A 19,825-nucleotide genomic window follows, 5' to 3' on the forward strand; every position below is an offset into this window, starting at 1 on the left:
CAATTGTGTTAATAAGACCAAATCAAGTATTTGTGACACTCAACCCATTTAGATTAAACGGGTTGTCTTTGTGCCAACCCAACACGATCTGTTTATTAAACGAGTTATGCGACTTGTGTCGTGTCACCCGTTTAGTTAAACACGTTGTTTCAAGGTTGAAAGGTTTGACGCGATTAACTAAATAAGTTATGTTCGTATCGACCCATATAATCGTATACTCATAACTCGACACGACACGAACCCAATCTCTAAACTTGATTTGCCAACCCTACTACCTTGACACACCTAACTAATGGTGATCATGGCATCAGAGGGGGCGTGACCGTGACAAAACTTGCCTCCCCAGCCAAATCAAGAGCAATTGGGGTACTGTGGACGCATGCCCTAAACCTTATCTTGATTATATTTATAAGTATATTGATACACGAAGACAATGTCTTGTGTATACAACTATAGTATCAAAGGCTCAAATACGAACGCACTAATGACTGTTGACCAAAGCAGCAGATCCAATAGCATTAAGGTTAACTGGGGAATATTTAAACCCCAGAATCATGAACCAAAGGAATACCTGAATGAGATGCAACAAAAAGAATTTGTTTAGAGACCTCCTTTAGTTGTATGGAGATTATTCTGCTATGAGATATAGTGACGACCAAAATGTGGTCGTTCCAAATATTGTAAAGGTTAATATTAACAAAGATGTTCTGCCAAGTAACTGCTTTAAGAGTATAATCTTTTGTCCCTTGGAATTGTTCTACCTAATGTATTTCCAAATTACATTATTATCACCAACTAATATACTTGGAATCTGGGATACTTGGCAAATTACAAAATTCTGTATAATGGTAGCATTCTTAAAATGGTTGATACATTTATACTCATATCTGCAAGTTACAGAAGGTTATCTAATGCAAAAAGTTCAAAACAACCTTGTTCAAAAGTATGATGAACAAGGAATCTGATTTGTTGAACTATGATTTCTTACAAGCGAGTCTCAAATTTACTAACCTTGGATGTTTTTTGTAAGTTAGATAGCTTTTGGTGGATACTCAATGAGCTCATGTTCTTATGACTTCTGTTCAATGAAGATTGGAGTGGAATAGCATATAGTCCATTATATGATTGTCAACATTTGTGCATAGAAGGTTTTGAGTTGAATACTTGAATTTTATGAATTCAATATGAAGATTGAACGGAAACAGAGGTACAAGAACATTGTGCTTTCTCCTGCTTAATCCTGTATGTCCCTTGAATAGCTTTTGATAGATACAATTTCCCTTTTCAACTATTAAGTCTCCAAATTAGAAAAGAAGAAATGCTAACACAATCGCATATCAAGAAAGAACAAGACATATGGACTACTTGTTGGCAATGAAAATAAATTTTTTACCAGAGTTACCAACATAAGAACCAATTGAAGGTCAACCGATTATGTAACTACGAAGTCATCTTATCAGTGAACCAAGGAACATAATAGCAAGGAGCAAGAAGAAATGAAGCCCTCAAAGTGACCAGTTCTGATTTGAAGACACTTGAAAGAATCTTGGCTGGATCCATACCCCTCTGAGGTGATGGTTTTCGGATTCTTCAGCAGCCTCAAGGTCCTCACTAAAAATAATATTGTCAATGCCACCATACTCTAGTATTGTTCCGCAAATAGAAACTGAAACATCTTCCCCCAATCCCAATTTTTTCTTCATGTCACTTTTCACAAAAAGACTATTTATGCGAACAAATGTTGGTAAACGTTTCCTGGCGGTAGAATTAAGTTTCCTGGTGGTAGAATCATCTTTCTTGACGATATTGTACATTAAACAGCTTTTGTCTTTAATAGAGAAGGTAACTACACCATTTTTTTTGTCAAAGAAGTGGAAAACTTCATCTTTGTAAGTGGCCAATCCAAATGCACTCAACTTATATTGGATGTTGTCAAGTTTTATCCTAGTCCATGTATCAGCCCCACGGTAAAGCACATATAGCTCCAATCCAGATTCATGATCACGATGCATGACAGCAACAATGCATTCAGAACTAGTGGGAGGAGATGAAAAAGCTGAAGCATGTTCAGAAAGTACCGAATGGGGGAACTTGGGAAGATCTATTTTTGCATGAGAGAAGGGGCAATAAAAGAACATTGAGCCTTCTTTAAATATAAGTAGCCATCCTTGGTTTGATGCAATGCAAGTTGCTCCATCCAATTCAGGGATGCTCATCGTGTACCTTCTTTGGGATGTGTTGTACAAATGGCATTGTGAATCTTCTCCATAGAATAGAAACCAAGGTTCAGGATTGGATGCGGTTTCGATCTTCGCTGAAGCCGTAGAAGAAGCAGCTTGCCAAGCCTTACAGACGCCATGGAAACTCAGAAGCTCGATTATGCCTAATCGATCAGCAATTAGTGATAGAAGGTCTGCAGGCAGATCAGACCAGGGTCTTGTTACAACTTCTACATTGTTGGTGTTGATTTCAATTTCACCATAGTTGATGCCAGAAGGTTCTCTGCGCATATCAACAGTTGTAGAAACATTAACAGTAAAGAAAAATACATAAATATATAGGCATTGCAGAGGAAAAAGGTAAATGAAAAACAAACATGTAAGTATAGCTATATTAAACTGAGGTTAGTCTCTATGGATTCTTGAATTCCCGACATAATGAAAAGTGAGATATAAATAAACATGTTTGCACAAATCCTGAATAATTATGAATGGAATTAAGTGTCTTTGTCCTGATATTTCTAGTTATAGGGAACGGACTCTTGTAGAAACCTCAAGTTCATACACAGATTTGCAAAATTTTCATCAACCACGATTACCCCAAACCCTAAACCATTCTGTATAATGGTACTAAACGCAAAGAGAGAGAGATGTGTACGTGACAAAGTAATAGTTGGAGGTAAACAATCAAAATTTGTTAGGAGAAAGCAAACATTATCTTGCTCAATATAATTTTTATATAGATGAGTAGTGAGTCTAGTGACTTAGAAAAGTTCAAAATAAAAAAATAAAATAAAATAGAAATCACTTACAATAATGTGAACTTTAACATAATGCTTAAAAAATTTATGACTAGTTTAGGGGTTTGGATTGAGGTCCCCCGCAATTTTTTGGAAGCATGGGCCTGAATTTCTAAGATTCAGGTTGTTCATTCAAAATGAACGAGAGACATGTAAGCCTTAAAGAATAATAAAATAATAATAAAAATGCAAAATAACTAAAGGAGTAGCCAAACCACCCTTTAAGGTGGTCGGCCACTCCTTGAGGGAGTAGTCAACCACCAGTTTACCCTTTGAGAAGTTAGTCAGCCACCCCATGGAAGTGGTCGATCGCCCCTTGGGGGTGAGGGGGTGGTTGGCCACCTCTCCCCCTTCGGCACGTCGACCCTGATCCCCACGAGAGTGGCTGGGGTGGTCCGCCTACACGTAAGAGCACTAGCAGCGGCTTCCTTTAAATTTTCCTTAAATTTAGAAAACCAAGCTACTTTTTCTTCTCTATTCAAATAAACTTTACAATAGCTTCTCTTATTATTTGTCTATACCATTTAAATATTCTTTCAAATTAATGCTAGGGAAAGGAGAGAGGAAAGAATTTTTAATTATTTTTAATAAAATAAGGATAAGGGAAGCTAAAGTGCTTCCCTTGATTTAGGGAACACCAAGGCAATCTACTACATGCGGGTTTTTACGAGTTTTCTCTACATTTAGGGTAGAGAATAAAATTTAGAGAATATGTTGCAACTTCCCTTAGTTTTACTTTAAATATAGGAAACCAAACTACCTTTTACTTTACTATTCGAAAACACTCTACAATGAATTTTTTATATTTTCCTATGCCATTTAAATATTCCTTCTTTGCACTTACATTTTTTTTTTTTAATGGTTACTTCAAGGCCATAGATTTCCGTTGCAAGCACGTATTTTTTCACTTCAGAGATTTTTTTGTTAGAATGTAATTTGATGGTAAATGGTGTTTGTGGAAATGTATGAATGAAAATCCTGTGTGATTTTTGAACTAAAACTACATGATCGAGACAGCACTAGCTACAGTCATATCCATTAGCAATCAATTTGAGTATACAGTAATGTAATCGAAGATGATAAAGATTCTATGTTATTGTAACTCAACGAAAACTTCGTAATCAAGATATCTTTTTCCTTTTCCAATGAAAAAGCCCTCTGTTTCTTCTCTAATTTTTCAAGCGAACGTTGCTCAAGGAACCAAAAAAAAAAAAAAAACAATCAAGAACCTTTCATTGACAAGCAAAAAATTGTTGATCTTATCTAAATTACCTTTGAGGTTTTACACAAGAAAGGCCCATCCTTTTTCAGAAAACACCTATTTTTCTGATGAAACCGTCCTCTGTTTCTTTTTAGATTCTTAAAGCGCAAGTTACGTAAAAAAGACATATATTACATGAACTTTAACAATGGAATAGTATGAGAAAAACAAAGAAAATGACTTTTTATCAAGCAAGATCTCTTACCTTTGAGATTTTGCGAAGGAGAGTCCCTTCTCTTCCATGAAAGCAGGCTAGGGCGGTGCAGGAACTCTGACAAGCCCACCCAAAGAAATCGGGTTACGTAGGTTATACCAATTCACCCTTTTTCTTTTTCAGCATTCTTGTTATATACAATTCACTTAAGAGCATCCTTCTCAAGCTCTTAGAAGGGAAAACATTTTTGTTAGAATATAATTTTTAAATGGTTAAATTTTTTATTTTTTATTAATTAAACTTTTAAAATAGGTGGTGATTTAACGAGATCGATGAAGTTTGTAATTAAATGGAAAATGAAAGAGGAATAAATAAAGAAAATAGAGATAAATGATTTACGAGTGATTTGGTGTTAAACATATACGTCTATTACCTCTAGGCTTGGCAATTCGGGTTGTCGTGTCAACCCATCGGGTTAACGTATTAAACCATTTAACTAATTTGGTAAAAAATGTGTAATTATTGTGTCATAAATATGTTATAAACGGGTTGATGGGTCATAAATGTGTCATAAACGGGTTGACGGGTCATAAACGAGTTATAGCCTAAACTCAAACCCTCTATATTCGTGTTGTGTTCGTGTTGGATTTGCGAGTCGTGTCAAAATTGCCAAGCCTAATTACCTCTAAGAAATAGCCCAAAAGAACCACATGCATCTTGCTATTATTCTTTGATAATGTTTACATTACAAATGACTCCAATTTATAGGCGAATTTGAATATGTGAAAATAAAGATAAGTATGGTAATTAATGATTTGATTAACATCAAACTTGCTATCAATCCTAGAAAGTGACTATCCTATAAAGGCTATATACCTAATTTGGAATCATACCATATATTCTAACAATTTTTTCATCCTTTTAATTAAAAAAAAAAAAAAGAAAAAAAGAAAGAAAAAAGAAAGAGAGAATTTATTTCTTGTATTTTTCTGTTGTCCTATTTTGAAAATTAACCATTAAATCTGTAGGACCAAAATATACTAAATAGCATATTTAAAAAAAACAGTCTAAAAAGGTTATTTACACACCAACATCAGTCAAATCTTTTTTAATAGTTGGCAATAAAAATTTAACAAGGATTCACTATGCTTAAAAAGTCAATTTTAAACTTGATATATTTGAATGAAATGTAATAATAATAATAAAAGACTTAAGGAATATTTATTATATATATATAAAAAAAAATAGAGACTTCTAGTTTGTACTTTCATGCATTTGGAATTTCTATTAAATTGAACCGTGAAAATGTATTCTTCAAATTGTACTCTTAATTAGTAACCCGTATTAGAGTTAATTTGCCTCTAATTCAAGTATTTAGAGAAGTTAAAAGCCTAAAAAGCTTCCTTTTTTTTTTTTTTTTTTTTGGGTGCAATCAAATTAATTCTTAATAAGATCTGGTCCTATCCTTCACCTAATGTATTGTTATTTATATCAATCACCATTGTTGTTTGTCACTACAATAAGCTAATCAAAATCGTTTTGAAATTCGGACAGTCTAATAATAAAAAATTCTCATCTATATATGTTCACTAAGGATATATATATCTATGATTGTGAATTGTGATCCCAATCATGATGAGACACTGAGATGCATGACATGTTATGTTAATTAAAACAAGGGAGAAGATGACAAGAACCAACAACAACAACTCTTCTCGAGCTTCAAACAAACATAAAACGACACAAACAAATGAATTATGCTATTACCTTTCACCAGATTCTGGTAAATTGAGAAATCCTCTCCGAGAAAAGCAATATGGATGGAGGAAGAGGAGTTGAGTATATATATATATATATATCATTGTGATGAGGATATAAAGTGAGACTCAACCACTGGAATTAATTGTTTTTTAATTGGGAATCAGCCATTACGTAGGAGAGTTTTAGTTCTAACACCTCTTCATCATTTTCCAATCTAATAATTCGATGCAACACCCAATTTGTGAATGAACAGATACTTATTTTATATACCTTTGCCAGTTCAGGGCATTTGGTCTAGTGGTATGATTCTCGCTTTGGGTGCGAGAGGTCCCGAGTTCGATTCTCGGAATGCCCCTGAAATTTCTCATTTTCCTTTTTTTTTTTTAATTTTTTTATTACCAAACTGGGAACAACGCCTCTCCATTCCAGGGGCTTCTCCGTCTTTTGGCCCACTATGACGTCGTTTTTAAGAGATGCCCATGCCCATCCCATTACACTTAAAAACCAGAAAAATATAGATCAAAGGGGGCATTCCGAGAATTGAACTCGGGACCTCTCGCACCCTAAGCGAGAATCATACCACTAGACCAAATGCCCATCTATGATTTAATTTATTATTTTTAGTAAATGTAGATTCAATACAAGCAGACAGAGATTTATTTATAAATATTTATTTCCCTCCAAACGATTCAACTGAAGTATTTTTCCCCTCCAAACCCTGTATATATAACTCTCTATATTCATTCATGTTTATTTCGATTTTGGGGTATTCCAAAAGTCATCGTGCTTTCTGTGATGGCTTAAGAAGAAAAGGTGACAGCAAAACCTCACAACAAAGTTCACAAATCCCCAATGGCTGATCATATCCACACGGACACTCAGATTCTCGGCTCTCCGTCTGAGCCCCCATCATCACCACCACCACCTGGTAAATCCTTTCTCTCTCTTCGTTGTTCTCTGCCCTTGTTTTCTGTGATCAAACTATGTATCGAAAGAAAATGCATAACTTAAGGCATTCGAAATTGAAATGCTAAATGGGATCATCTTTTTTCTGACAAATTGTAAAATGCCTTTGTCTTAAACAATAACTCGATGCTTTTATATATATATATATGGATTTGTATAATGATGGTGGAAATATTTTTTTTTCAAATATATGGAAAGTAGACAAAAATACATGCTTTTCGATATTCAGATGCAGTGGAATTGGTTTATAATGAGAATTTTTATTCTGGGTACAAAAGTAGGAAAAGAAGCAGATAACGGTGTGGAAAAATTGCTTGGGTACCAAGAATTAGAAAATACATTGGGTTATTTTGAAGACATTGTTGTGGTTGATAGTCCCTTGGCCGAAACCCAGTTGGAGAATCTTGGTTTTGACAGTGAGCTAGTAGATGATGATTATGGGGAAGAAGTGGTGCCTGACAGTGAGGATGAAGGAGTACTGCAAGGAAGTGTTGTTAATGGTCTTTTGGATGGTAAAGCGGGTGGAAGATTCAAAGCGAGTGGAAGTTCTCTTTGTAAGCGAGCGGAGGATGTGGTGGTAGATTCTGATTACTCTAACCATGAAAAAAGCAATGCAGGTTAGTGTTTAGTCAATGTATTGAATATGATTTTCATTGTCAGTTTTCAGTCTTGTTCTCTCTCTGAGTTACTGTTAAGTGGAATATGTAGTTGTTGAATCTTTCTGGGGAAAACTTGTAATTTTCTTTTTGTACTATTCTGTGGATGCCCTTGAAGGGAACGAAGTGTCTTCTATCAATTTAAATCAATCTCATCCACCGACGAGATTGAGTGATTACAACTTTCCAAGGTTGAATTACATCAGGTCTCAGGAACCTGAAGAGTCATCTCAAGACAATGCACTCAACTTTGTGGACCGCTTCTTGTCATTTAACAATGTGGACTTGTCTCCGGGAGTTGACAACCGAAACACTGTGAGGGACAAATCGCCTCCTGTCCCAAGTGCAAAGGGACCTCAAAGTTTGGTGAAGAGAATTACACGTGGAACCCCAATTGGAAAAACAGGAACCTTTGAATGGACTAACAGTGATCAGCATGGAGGAGGAGGGGGTGATTTTTTTAGCAAGAGGGTGGAGGCATCTGTCGATTTTGGAGGCTGCAGGCAGAAATCAGTGACTAGATATCAGGAGATGATGGTTTCAACTTGTAGAGACTCAAGATCTGTATTGCATAGCTCAAAAGAGGTCAGGAGGATGGCACAAGTGAGTGAAAATAACCCTGTCAAGGAATTGGATGATCAGTTGGAAGATGGTGATATAGGAAGAGATACATCCAACATATTTGATATTGGTTTTAGCACTCAAGTGGCTGCTGAAGCAATGGAAGCTCTAGCATGTGGGCCTCCAGCCGGCTGCAGTAACAGTGATGCTTATGGAGGTCCAGAAAGTACCCTTGATCAATCTCTAAGGGGTGTAACTGAGAATAAAGCTCATTTAGGACATTCTTCCTTTCAAGAGAATGCTTGTTCTGATGTAGGAGACATACCAACAAAGTCAACACGAAGAAAGCGTTCTGTTAGAAGATTTAATAGAGGAGGTTCTGGTTTATTTCAGAAGCAGTCTGAAACTAAGGAGCTTGATCTTGAGTTGGCAATAACAACAAAAGTGAAAAGAGGGAAGTCATCTGCTGAGAGACAGCTGCATTGTGGAAATTCTTCTGGTGCAAATGGAAGTTCAGGCAGAAGATCTAATAAGCCTACCATGCAAAGAAATGCAGAGGAATCTTCAGGAAGGGCCAAACTTAGAGAGTTTGAGATTGATATGTGTTCATCTATATCAGTTGAACATACCTCACTTGGCAAAGGACATTCCCAAGGGAAGTGTATGAATTTATCTCCTGTTTCAGGCAGAACCAGGCCATGGATGTCAGAGGTTAAGCTAAGAAGTAGTAAGAATCAATTGGATAATCCAGGAGAAAGGATAAATGATGGTGGTATAATTCAATACAGAAGAAAGAGGAGCCGTATAGCTGCTGATACAGTTGACGTTTTGAGTGCTAGAGAAAAATGTTCAAAATTGGATTTTAATTCATTTTGGGAAGTTGGAGACGGCAAATTGAATCAACATGATCAGTCCACTCAAGAGGTTACTGCCATTAACAGTTACTTAAGATCAAATCCATGGAGATATCCTAGGCGGAAAAGAACACGTCATAATGTGCAAAGCCATTCCAATGGACCTAGAAACCTCTATGCCCCATTCACAACTGTATATGCAAAAGGCAGCAATTTTCCTTCGACTAAAAGTCAGAAAAGGTCAGTAGACACTGGCAAAGTAAAGGGGGAAGCAGGGTCATCAGTATATATTTGCCCACATTGGCATTCTTCAGAAAATGATTCTGACAGAAGCTTGTTAGTGAAGAACTTTGATGGACGAGGCTCAGCAGGTGCCATTTCTAACCGTGAATCAGCTGTCACCAATACAAGATTGTTTCCCGCCTTGATGCAATCTGGAAATCTAGATGGGAAAGATTATACATCTTTTGCTGATGGTGCAGAAAAGAACCATAAGATGGAAGTTTCATCAAAAAAGACTATCGAGTCATCTCGTTCAGAAAGTACTATTACATTTAGCTCCACAAAGGGCAGAAATGCAGCATCATCCGATTGTTTGTATTATGATTATCACAAAAAACCATGCTACAAAAATCTACCAAAATCATTCCTTTTGAAAGAGCTTATAAGACTAGGTGCCCCTGAGTCAATTCCTGATCTAACATGGAAAGACTTGAGAAAACGAAGAGATATGGCATATGTTCGAGTCTTGTTTAGCCAGCATTTGGATAACAATATCATCAAGCAGCAGAAAAAGGTAGATCTTGGAAGCTTTTTAATTAGCGAGATTTTCCTATTCGCTAGTACACCGCATGCGAAACAGTCATATAAGCTCCATCTTAACTGCTTTTTATTTTCTGCTGGCAGATTCTATCACGACTGGGCATATCCCTCGCGTCATGTTGCAGGGATGCCACACATTTTATAGCAGACAAATTTGCACGTACAAGAAATATGTTGGAAGCCATTGCTCTTGGTAAACCAGTGGTGACACATTTATGGCTAGAGAGCTGTGGACAAGCAAGCTGTCTCATTGACGAGAAAAATTACATTCTGAGAGATACCAAAAAGGAAAAGGAAATCGGCTTTAGCATGCCTGTTTCATTGGCTCGTGCAAGCCAACATCCACTTCTAAAGGTAGGTATATCTTAATTTGGCTCTAACAAGATAGAGCTTTGGCTTGCCTGTAAATTGGATTTGACTTTTGTCTTGTCAATTGAGGTGTTCCTGCATGCTGATGTCTGGTACCATATACTCTATTTGCTTCTCGCCAGCAGGGCCAAAGAGTCTTCATTACCCCTAGTATTAAACCTGATAAAGAAATGATTACTAGCTTGGTCAAGGCAGTTCATGGCCAGGTGCGTGTCTGTCAATATTTGTACATCCAAATCTAGCAGCTACTAGTTTATTGTTGGTAGCAGCATAGCGCCTCTCCTGATGTGGTTGAATTTACTGTATGAAGGATCTGTTTTTGTGCTTTTTCTCTGCGTCTTGCATATGCAATGATTTTCTATGTACCATGCACCTCCTTAATTAATTACTGATTTTCTGATAAAATGCTCCTCAGCCGGTGGAGAGAAGTCAGATATCTGCAGCAAAGGATGAAAAGATATTAGATGATCTTTTGATTCTTTCTTGTGAAGAAGATCATGCAATCTGTAGGCCTTTCCTTGAGAGAGGTATACATCTACCATCCCATCTTCTTTACTGTAAAACAAACACTTCAGAGAAAAAATCTATTGAACCATCTGTACTTGCAGGAGCAGCAGTTTACAGTTCAGAGCTTCTACTGAACGGGATAGTTATGCAGAAGCTGGAATACAAAAGGTCAGTATTGGTATGACAACTAAATTGTAATTTGCTTATGCAATCTGGGCTAAGTTTGGATCCAATATTCAACAGGTTCTAGAAATCTGGTTTAATACTAACTCTAATTAACTAGTATCCACTTGGAAGTTTTTCATGCTTTTCAGAGGACATATAAGAAAAATTCTAAGAAAAATGTAGATAACGTTTCATATTACTAATAAGGTGAGCCTAGTTATGAATGGTTTAACTAAGTACATGAATAACCAGTCACATTTAAAGTGCAACTGATTCCTAGCCAGGAGTATGGAGTTGCAGCAACTCATTTCACACTCAGTTTGGAGTTGTATAAAGTGCTAAAGATCTCACCAAATTACTTGAGAATTTGATGTGGTGAAGATGAGTATAACTATCAACTTAGGCTTCTGTTTCGCGGCTGTACATGAGTGCTACAGATTGAATCATCAACCTTGTATAAAAATAAAATGCCAGTGAACAATGGATAGCTTCTGAGACCCTGATACGATTGATTGTATTATTAGCTAGGCCATTACTTGCAAGGGCATAATATGTGACATGCATTGGATGAAATACATATGAGTAATGCTATATACCGCATTTTTATTCTACAATTATTTCACAATGTTCACGTGGCAGTCTCTACCAACCTTAATTTTTTTTTTTAAAAAAAAATGATTAATTCAAAGGTTGGTTGAGACTACCATGTTAGCATTGTGGATAATTGTAGGATAAAAATCTAGTTTCTAGTATTACTCAATACATATTGCATGTACAGTAAGTGTATGCTACTCTTTTCTTCTTTTTGTTTTTCTTTTTGGTGAGTGTATGCTAGTCTCATCTGGAAAATGTAGTGCATCTTTTCAGCTACTTGCTTCTTTAACACTCCTTTTCATTTTCTCAATAACAGACATAAGCTCTTCATAGATCAAGTCAAGAGAAATCGCCTTAGCACATGACGTGAAGCCTGCTTTTCATTTTTGCAAGTCACATTGGTAAGCTCTCCATACATAGTGAAGAGGAATACTCTAGCACATGATCAACGAAACTTTTCTGTTTATGTAAACAGGTGTAACTATTTTTTTTTTTTTTTTTTTTTTTTTTTTTTTTTTTTTTTAATGTTCTTTTGTTCATCATCATAGCATTCCTTGCAACGAAATCAGAAAGGGATAGAGTGTTCATTTTTGTTGTAAATCTTACATCAGTGCAAGATTGCCAGGGTGTTCATTATGTTCATAGAATCTTTGCATATTGGTTTGGGTCAAAGCTCATCAAATTCATGTTCTATGAGATTCCTGTTAATTTTCTATTAATGTTATGATAATTAGAATTCAAGATTTCTTCTTGCTTTTTTTTTTTTTTCTTTGTACTTTTCATTTTAAACTACACTTTTGGGAACAAAGGTTTTAACGTTTTTATTTATATGGATCAAACTAAAAGTAAGAGTCTTATGATAGTAAAATTTTCTGCGATCTATACATTCATGCAATTTTCTATATGCAATTGTGTTATTATGTTCAATAATATACTTGTATTTAGTATGTACTTTTTTTTTTTTATTGAAAGAAGTATGATAGAAAAGTACAATAGGGATGCGTTTAAGTTTTGAAATTAAATTATAATGAAGTGTTTAGCAAGAATGTCATAAAATAGGAGTTTGAACATATAGAAGATAGGTCCGTCTTAGGTGCTGTAGCTTAAAACTGCAGCACCGTGCTGTAAAAAAATGAATGGCCTAGATTTAATCTAGGCTTTAAAGCAAACGTTTGCTTAACGTATTTTTTTTAAGTCGTTGAAGCTGTCTGGGCAAGAAAAACAAGTTTGTTGGAAAAAGCATTCACCCTCAGGCCCCATTCCCGAATGTTGCAGAACATGCCACATAGAATTATCTGGAAGCTTGAAAGTTGCGAACTGGAGCTCCGGTGGGAAGACTATTTGCAGGAGAGTTTGGTAGAAGGCCAAAACTCCCAGAAGGGAGGCCAAAGAGGTCCAATACTCCTTCATTTTCTTGCTTCTCTGTTTCTTTTGGTATTGAGAGAGATGGGTCTTGCTCAATTTATAGAGAATGTGAAACTAGGGGGGTTTTGGAATTCTTCTGGGGAAATTTGTGGACAGAGCACAGAGAGAGAGAAGGTTGGGAATAAAGCCCGAGAGGGATTTGTCATTGTGAGCAAGCGCCAACCATATATAGTGTATGTGATCTCCTTGAGGGGATGTAGTTCTGAATATCTTCTAACGAAAGCAGATCTTGAAGGATATCATGGGCAATTATGATGGGTGATACTGGTAAAGAGCTGGACATTGTTCCCAAAGTGGTGAAGGCTCGGCCGATGATAGCAAGACCATCTTGTCTTTTTGCATTCTTGAAAGTTTCTGGTGGTTTTTTTACCAGAACTATGCGGCTGCCTGTGTCAGATGCACAAGCTTGCGAAGCCTTGCAAGTCAGAAATTTGTAAGGAGTTAGTTGGTTACTCATGTTATTGTTTTTCCATCTTTGCGGTAGCTTTGTGTTTAAGAGAGAGAGAGAGAGAGAGAGAGAGAGAGAGAGAGAGAGAGAGAGAGAGAGAGAGAGAGAGAGAGAGAGAAGTAAAATGGCATCCGAGGTCCATGTTTCTTGGCCAAGTCTTGATCCATACGGTATGGGGGACACTGAATCAACTAAACACCAAAACAGGGGCAAACAGAGTAGCACATAATTTAAATTCTGTTTGTTTATCCAAACCTTGAGCGTGGCTTATAAGCAAAACTGCAATGCACTTAAATTCTGTTTGTTTACTTGAATTGCTCGCAAGTAAGTTTAAGGTCGATCTCTGGTTAATAAAAAGAAAAGACAAATAGCAGAAGGAATATTAACCCAAAGCATAGATAGATGGAAGAAACGTTAAGCAAACGTTTGCTTTAAAGCCTAGATTAAACTAGGCCATTTATTTTTTACAGCACGGTAGCACCTAAGCCGGATCCAACTATGCTTAAGCTGCTAATTAACTATGCTTCATAGCCAATATAAACACCAACATTCGAAACGTTTACAGATTCATCTTCATGGACTCTTCCATTTGATACCCTGGACTCTTCCATTTGATACCCTGGCCTCTTCCTTCGCTTTCTCATTTTTTCTGGGTCTTGCATTTTATGAACATCCTTTTCCTTTTCTTTAACAAATGAGATAAATGATTGCGAGCTCCGGCCAGAATGCCTCATGTAAAGATGAACCATCTTAATAACATACAAAAGGATAGCAGCAAAGCAAGCTAAGCCACACAGTAAAAAGAGCCCCCAGAAACTTTTAAGCGGAAGGCGATCTACGTCTTGCTTTGTGTCTTCTGAGCTGCAAGCTTTTCTTGAAAGCCACTTGTCATGAATCTTTTGTAATTCCCCACTCTCTGACAGCTTTAAGATGGCGGTTGACATGTCAATTGCTAGGGGTGACTCCCGTTGAAAAGCCTAATCAATCAGAAATATGTAGGACTAGAGTTTATTATCATAATTAAGCTCATAACGTACTGTTAAATATACCCATGTTCAAGTTTTGAGAAGTTGCATGCATGGGCGTTGAAAAGAGTTTTGAAAAAGAACTAAAAATTGAGAATTGATTTGAGGACGAGTTTGGTAGGATACTTACAAAACCCCATCCCATTTTGGTGAACTCTTGACCTACTATACCAAATTCACATCTGGTAGCGAGGAAGAGCTCCATATGTGCTCGATTTTGAACCACAGCAGCAATACCACCCTTCTCGGGGCCATTGTTCAAGGCTGTCTCAAGTTCTTCTTCCGAGTCAAGAGGAAAAAGTCTGGACTTATGTATGTTGAGCACGTCGATTAAATAATTTTCAGTATATGAACCGCGCTGGTAACCAATGGGATCATTGCCGCTTGTCAAACTTTCAATCCCTTTGACAGAGTAAGAAAGCTGTTGGACTGTGAGGATTGAGGTCAGACTTGCAATGTAACTGGAATTGAGTATTAGAACTACAAAAAGCCATATTAGAAGCACCATGCGACCAAGGCCACTCTCTGTCTTTTCTCCTACGTAAAAGAGGAAAGGAGCAGCAGCATATATATATATATATATATATATATATATAAGACTTCTTGTGTCTGGGAAAAATAGCTAATGAAAAGTCACTGCATTTTACTTACTATGAGCAGTAAACAAAGTTGCAAAGGTAAACCTGCCAAGTAAAGTACGAAATAGCAAATTAGGGGACTTAGATCAAGATTTAAGAATCTACGTACAGAGCATAAAGGAAGCCAAAGTTTTAAGTAAAGAATTTATCTTCATTCTTTGTAATAGTCGTGTATAAACTACTCAAATAGCCAAAAAGGTAGTTAAGATTATTATTATTTTTTTTTTTTTAAAAAAATTAATAATAAAGTAAGAGAGAATTGAAATAGCAGATAAAGGAGAGAAAAAAAAATAAAACATAAAACTAATTGGGGGGATCATTTTCATTATTAATCATGATAGAGATGTTGCACTCTCAACAGCTTCCACTAGATTTTTTAAAAAAAATTTAAAGAATCAAGCTACTCTTTTTTGCTTTCATATTTAAATACATTCAACAATAACTTCTCTTATTATTTGTTTATACCATTTAAATATTCTTTAAATATGTTATGGAAAAGAGAGAGGAAATAACATTTTTTTGAATAAAATGAGGTTAAGGGAAGTTAAAGAGCACTTTACTAAATTTTGGGTATCACTATAGCTTTCCCTTGGATTAGGGAAGGGAAGAAAATTTGTTGTAGGTGAGTTTTTGGGAATTCTTACATTTAGGGAAGAGAATAACGTTTAGAGAGTCTGCTGATAGTACTCTAGGGAGATGGAAATGGCCAATTTTGTCGCATAATGGGCGTAATAGTTAGCAAATCTTTCAATTAACCTTTTTAGGTCTCCATAAAAAAGAGGTCGTTAAGATGTTAAATCCCACTTATTTCAAAAATTTAAACCTACACAAAACAATAAATTTAATAATTAACATATATTTTAAGTTAAAATATTTTAAGAAAGAGTAATATTTGTTAGGGACTCACCAAATGATCGTGGCAATCTGTTTTCTAGGAGGGCCCTGAAAATCATCATTTGTCCTACGCTCCAAAATCCAAACAACTACTCCAACAGCAAGAAAAAATATACCTGTGACACCCCACATCATTGGAGTAAATGGTCTCAGAAATGCCCAAGCACTAGAGTTGAGTTTTCGAACTGGGGCCACTACAACAAGCCCTGTCTCGATATATGGCTGCGTAAAATCGACCATCTTTGTCCGATTGGTGGTAATTGCAATGTCGCCAACCGCAGCATCAAAGTCCTGTATGTCGCATGGAAGTGGAAAATAATCCAATGAATTAGAAATATAAAGCATATTATATAGTTAAGTGTGGAGGCTGCCGTTCATGGGTATGAGGTTTAACCTTCAAGGGTGGCCAATACTACCTTAGAGGCATCCCCTTCCCATCACCCCAAAGTCTATATGGCGTGCTCTCCCATAACATTTGGTACATTAAGATTAGTTTTTTGGTTGGGATGATCACGCCACATACACTTTGGGGGATCGATGGCGGATGGAATAATATATAGCATTACTCGAGTTCTCGGTCATTAAAAAAATAAAAAGTTGGTAGCACTACATTATCAAACAACTAAAAACGCAAAACACATAACAAAAACTATTTTTGAAATTCATACTTACACCCGTTGTGATCATGTGCAGAAGATCTGTGAATACGGGATTGATATGTCCATCTCCAAATGGAATGAACTTATACGGGACTGCATATGGTAATATTGCCAGTGCAGCAGTAAATACATCAATGCAGTAACCACGAAAGGTATCAGAGCCATCTACTCGTGAAACAAATTCACGAAAATTAATTCGGACTGGGACTCCAACCCGCAATTGCCTTCCGTTGTTTGAGAATACCCACCCACGCGGCTTTTGAGTTGTTTGTCCCGGCCAGATGACACCATATAGATTATTTGAACGGGAACGATTTGTTTGTGCGTTGAGCTTTTCTGTCAAGCCGGAAGAATTGGACCAATAACCAATTCTCCTAATCCCTGTGCCAATCACGTTGATGACTTCATATGCAGTACCAATGAGGTTCCCATCTGAAGTGAACTTGATCGGGCCTGTTACACCGCTTATATTCACCTCTAAAATGCTAGAAAGCAACATCTTCCCTCCATCAAAGATGCTCATGCGATCAAACTGCAAGTTACCTCCATGGAACTCGGCTAATCTCGGATCATTTGAAAATGAAATATGTCCCCCCTGATTTAGAAATGCTTCAAGTGCATGAGCAAGAAGCCAAACTGTGTCGTAGGCATACAGACCATAACTATTTAGTCCGAAATGCCCGTCTGTCAAGTTGCTCCATCTCGAAACAAATTTACTTTTGAGTTCTGAATCCGAAGTGTGCATGCGCAAGGTAAGAACCCCTTGAATACTATCCCTTGCCGCTGGAGGGAGGGAATTAGATTCTGTGTCAAGTAAAGTCGAGAGCCAATCAGTAGCTATCCACACATATCCACTTTCCATCATCCCCATTTTCCATGCCAAATCAACTACCTCTAGACCCCATGAAGCATATATGTGGAGGATAATTACCCGAGACTCCATGAGCCCAACCTTAAGCAGTGTCTCGGAGATTTCATTCGGGCCTACTTTGGGGCTCATAGGAGCTTTGTACGAGATTTTACAACGTTTATCAGCGAGCTTGTCACCTAATGCAGCAACCCCATTTCTGCCATGCTCATCATCAATATAGATTACTATTACATCTCGCCATTCGTAGTAGCCTACGATCTCTGCTACAGCAGACATCTGAAAGAGGTCGCTCTGCGTTGTCCTAACAAAGTAAGGGAACTGGAGTGAACTCAGGGCGGGATCTGTTGCTGCAAAAGATAATAGGGGGACGTGGAGCTCATTCGCAATATGAGAAACTACATGGGCCAAAACTGACTGTTGGGGACCAACTATGGCCACTGTATCATTCTCCATAAACCGCAAAGCTGCGAAAGAAGAAGGAAAAGTATAAATGTATAATCTGTAGGATATTTCTATTACTTGTCTAAAGGAAGCAATAAGAAAATTGTGGATGAACAATATTGTACGTACCTTCAACGATTCCCAGAAACCCGCTAGATTCTTTTGTATCTTGCATGGCAAGTTTTAGTTTAGTTCCATTTAGAACCGTTGGATTTGAATTCACATCTTCGATTGCAGCTTCTATGGCAACTTTTGCCACTTTCCCAATGGAAGAATGGAAAGAGAGAATAGCGCCAATGTTAACAACATTCGGTCTTGTAGAGACACGAACACCCGTGGCACTAGTGCCAATGAAAAGCCCATGCCAGAAAATCACTACCAGAAGCCAAGACGTATTCATGGTGGGTGGCCGTTTTTGATACACTTCCAAGACACCAAACATCCTAGTCATAAACGATGAAACACAACACACAGACATGCATATATGCACATGCAAACATAATTAGTTGTTTTTCAAGCACGCAAGAAGAAACAAAAAGTACCTCTGAAAACTGTGTCCTTTACAACTTACAAGAAGCTCTGAATTGTTGAATGTTGTGTACTTAGATGTGTGTATATATATATATATATGGCGTTGTTTCCTCTACCCCCTTTTTGGCCAAAGACAAAGTCACCATGACATGAAACGCGTACGGGAAACAAGACCAATTAATCTAATAAAAGGTTGTTCGATCAGTAGGAAATTTTCTAAGTAAAAAAACAGAGTTCATACTCAAAAGATACAAACGAAGAACTATTCGCGTGGGAATGATGGCCAACAAGTCAAACTTCATGTTTAGAATCTTAATTAAATCAATATTTATGTCAAAAGCAGTCATGCATGCCCCCTTCTTCCTAACTTCATAACCTAGATTGATTGTGAAAAGAATCTATATACTGCCCCTATCAACACTCTTTAGATAATTACTTGAGTAATTATTTTATTTTATTTTTTATAGGAAAAAATATAAAATCAGCGTACGTGGTTTACCTAATTTATAATTAGCTCTACTTAGTATCAAAATGAACTCAAAGATCCTTAAAGTATGCCAAAAAAAAAAAGAAGTTACTCTCTAACCTACCGTTAAATTTCGTCCATTGACTTAACAGTTGCCATTAGTGTGGATAAAACTCCAAAAACCGACAGAGATCTCTCGAGTGAAAAAATACGTGCTTGCAACATAAATCTCTGGCCTTGAAGTAATGGAAATCTCTTGCTCCAAAATTGTTGAGTTGCGGAGCCATAGATATAAGGGGTAGATCGAACTAGACTCTTAGGTAAGGGGTGGGCCAAAAAAGAAACTTTGTAAGGGGTAAAAAATTAATTCTAGAGGGACTATTTGATAAAATCATATAATTTTGGAGGGACTGCTGCCCCGACCCAACGTATGCTTTGATTCTGCCCCATCATCTACGATATTGTCTCTGCCCCACTCAATCAGATCTTTGGTTTATAAGATTTCCAGATTCATGAAATGTTATTTACAAGTTGGGTTTGAAGAAGGGTTAATTTTAGTTGTTAGGTACTTCATACAAATTGGGTTGCATGAGTTCTTAACACTCATCCTCTCAAAAATTAATGATACGTGTTTTTTTCATGTGAGAATTACAAAAAAATAAAAATTGTAAATTCTTAAATTATAGCTTTTAGGCCAAACATGAAACGGTTTAAAAATGCCACCTATTAAAAAGATGT

General features: G+C 36.7%; 3 protein-coding genes and 2 non-coding genes across 5 annotated transcripts; 2 read left to right on the top strand and 3 right to left on the bottom strand.

The window, feature by feature from the left end:
• Positions 1-1,303: 1,303 nt before the first annotated feature.
• On the bottom strand, positions 1,304-4,646 carry LOC133852787 (F-box/kelch-repeat protein At1g57790-like). Its single transcript, XM_062289546.1, has 2 exons — positions 4,486-4,646; positions 1,304-2,502 (listed from the first exon to the last, which is right to left on the bottom strand). The coding sequence occupies exons 1-2, from the start codon at positions 4,521-4,523 to the stop codon at positions 1,506-1,508; spliced, it is 1,035 nt and encodes a 344-aa protein (XP_062145530.1). The 5' UTR covers positions 4,524-4,646; the 3' UTR covers positions 1,304-1,505.
• A 1,832-nt stretch (positions 4,647-6,478) lies between these two features.
• On the top strand, positions 6,479-6,550 carry TRNAP-UGG (transfer RNA proline (anticodon UGG)). Its single transcript has one exon. It is a non-coding gene; the product is annotated as a tRNA-Pro (tRNA).
• A 170-nt stretch (positions 6,551-6,720) lies between these two features.
• Positions 6,721-6,792, bottom strand: TRNAP-AGG (transfer RNA proline (anticodon AGG)). The gene has a single exon. It is a non-coding gene; the product is annotated as a tRNA-Pro (tRNA).
• A 158-nt stretch (positions 6,793-6,950) lies between these two features.
• On the top strand, positions 6,951-12,154 carry LOC133852417 (uncharacterized). The gene is made up of 8 exons (XM_062289175.1): positions 6,951-7,123; positions 7,443-7,778; positions 7,936-10,028; positions 10,139-10,408; positions 10,549-10,629; positions 10,839-10,950; positions 11,032-11,098; positions 12,006-12,154. The coding sequence occupies exons 1-8, from the start codon at positions 7,048-7,050 to the stop codon at positions 12,052-12,054; spliced, it is 3,084 nt and encodes a 1,027-aa protein (XP_062145159.1). The 5' UTR covers positions 6,951-7,047; the 3' UTR covers positions 12,055-12,154.
• Positions 12,155-13,944: 1,790 nt separating this feature from the next.
• LOC133852076 (glutamate receptor 3.6-like) lies at positions 13,945-18,102 on the bottom strand. The gene is made up of 5 exons (XM_062288750.1): positions 16,792-18,102; positions 16,133-16,410; positions 15,239-15,270; positions 14,718-15,124; positions 13,945-14,539 (listed from the first exon to the last, which is right to left on the bottom strand). Exons 1-5 carry the CDS (start codon positions 18,100-18,102, stop codon positions 14,081-14,083), a joined length of 2,487 nt encoding a protein of 828 aa, XP_062144734.1. The 3' UTR covers positions 13,945-14,080.
• Positions 18,103-19,825: the final 1,723 nt, after the last annotated feature.

This window comes from Alnus glutinosa, chromosome 12 (assembly GCF_958979055.1).
Source record: "Alnus glutinosa chromosome 12, dhAlnGlut1.1, whole genome shotgun sequence".
Lineage (NCBI taxonomy): Eukaryota > Viridiplantae > Streptophyta > Magnoliopsida > Fagales > Betulaceae > Alnus > Alnus glutinosa.

Bases quoted from the DNA above. Each gene is read 5' to 3' on its own strand.
- LOC133852787 (XM_062289546.1), bottom strand. From the start codon at position 4,523: ATGGAAGAGAAGGGACTCTCCTTCGCAAAATCTCAAAG. The intron at 2,503-4,485 runs GTAAGAGATCTT...TGATATGCGCAG, and splicing joins TCCTTCGCAAAATCTCAAAG to AGAACCTTCTGGCATCAACT.
- LOC133852417 (XM_062289175.1), top strand. From the start codon at position 7,048: ATGGCTGATCATATCCACACGGACACTCAGATTCTCGGCTCTCCGTCT. The intron at 10,029-10,138 runs GTAGATCTTGGA...TTCTGCTGGCAG, and splicing joins TCATCAAGCAGCAGAAAAAG to ATTCTATCACGACTGGGCAT. The intron at 10,630-10,838 runs GTGCGTGTCTGT...AATGCTCCTCAG, and splicing joins TCAAGGCAGTTCATGGCCAG to CCGGTGGAGAGAAGTCAGAT.
- LOC133852076 (XM_062288750.1), bottom strand. From the start codon at position 18,102: ATGGAGAATGATACAGTGGCCATAGTTGGTCCCCAACAGTCAGTTTTG. The intron at 16,411-16,791 runs GTAAGTATGAAT...TGCGACATACAG, and splicing joins TGCACATGATCACAACGGGT to GACTTTGATGCTGCGGTTGG. The intron at 15,271-16,132 runs GTGAGTCCCTAA...TTTACTTGGCAG, and splicing joins CAGATTGCCACGATCATTTG to GTTTACCTTTGCAACTTTGT.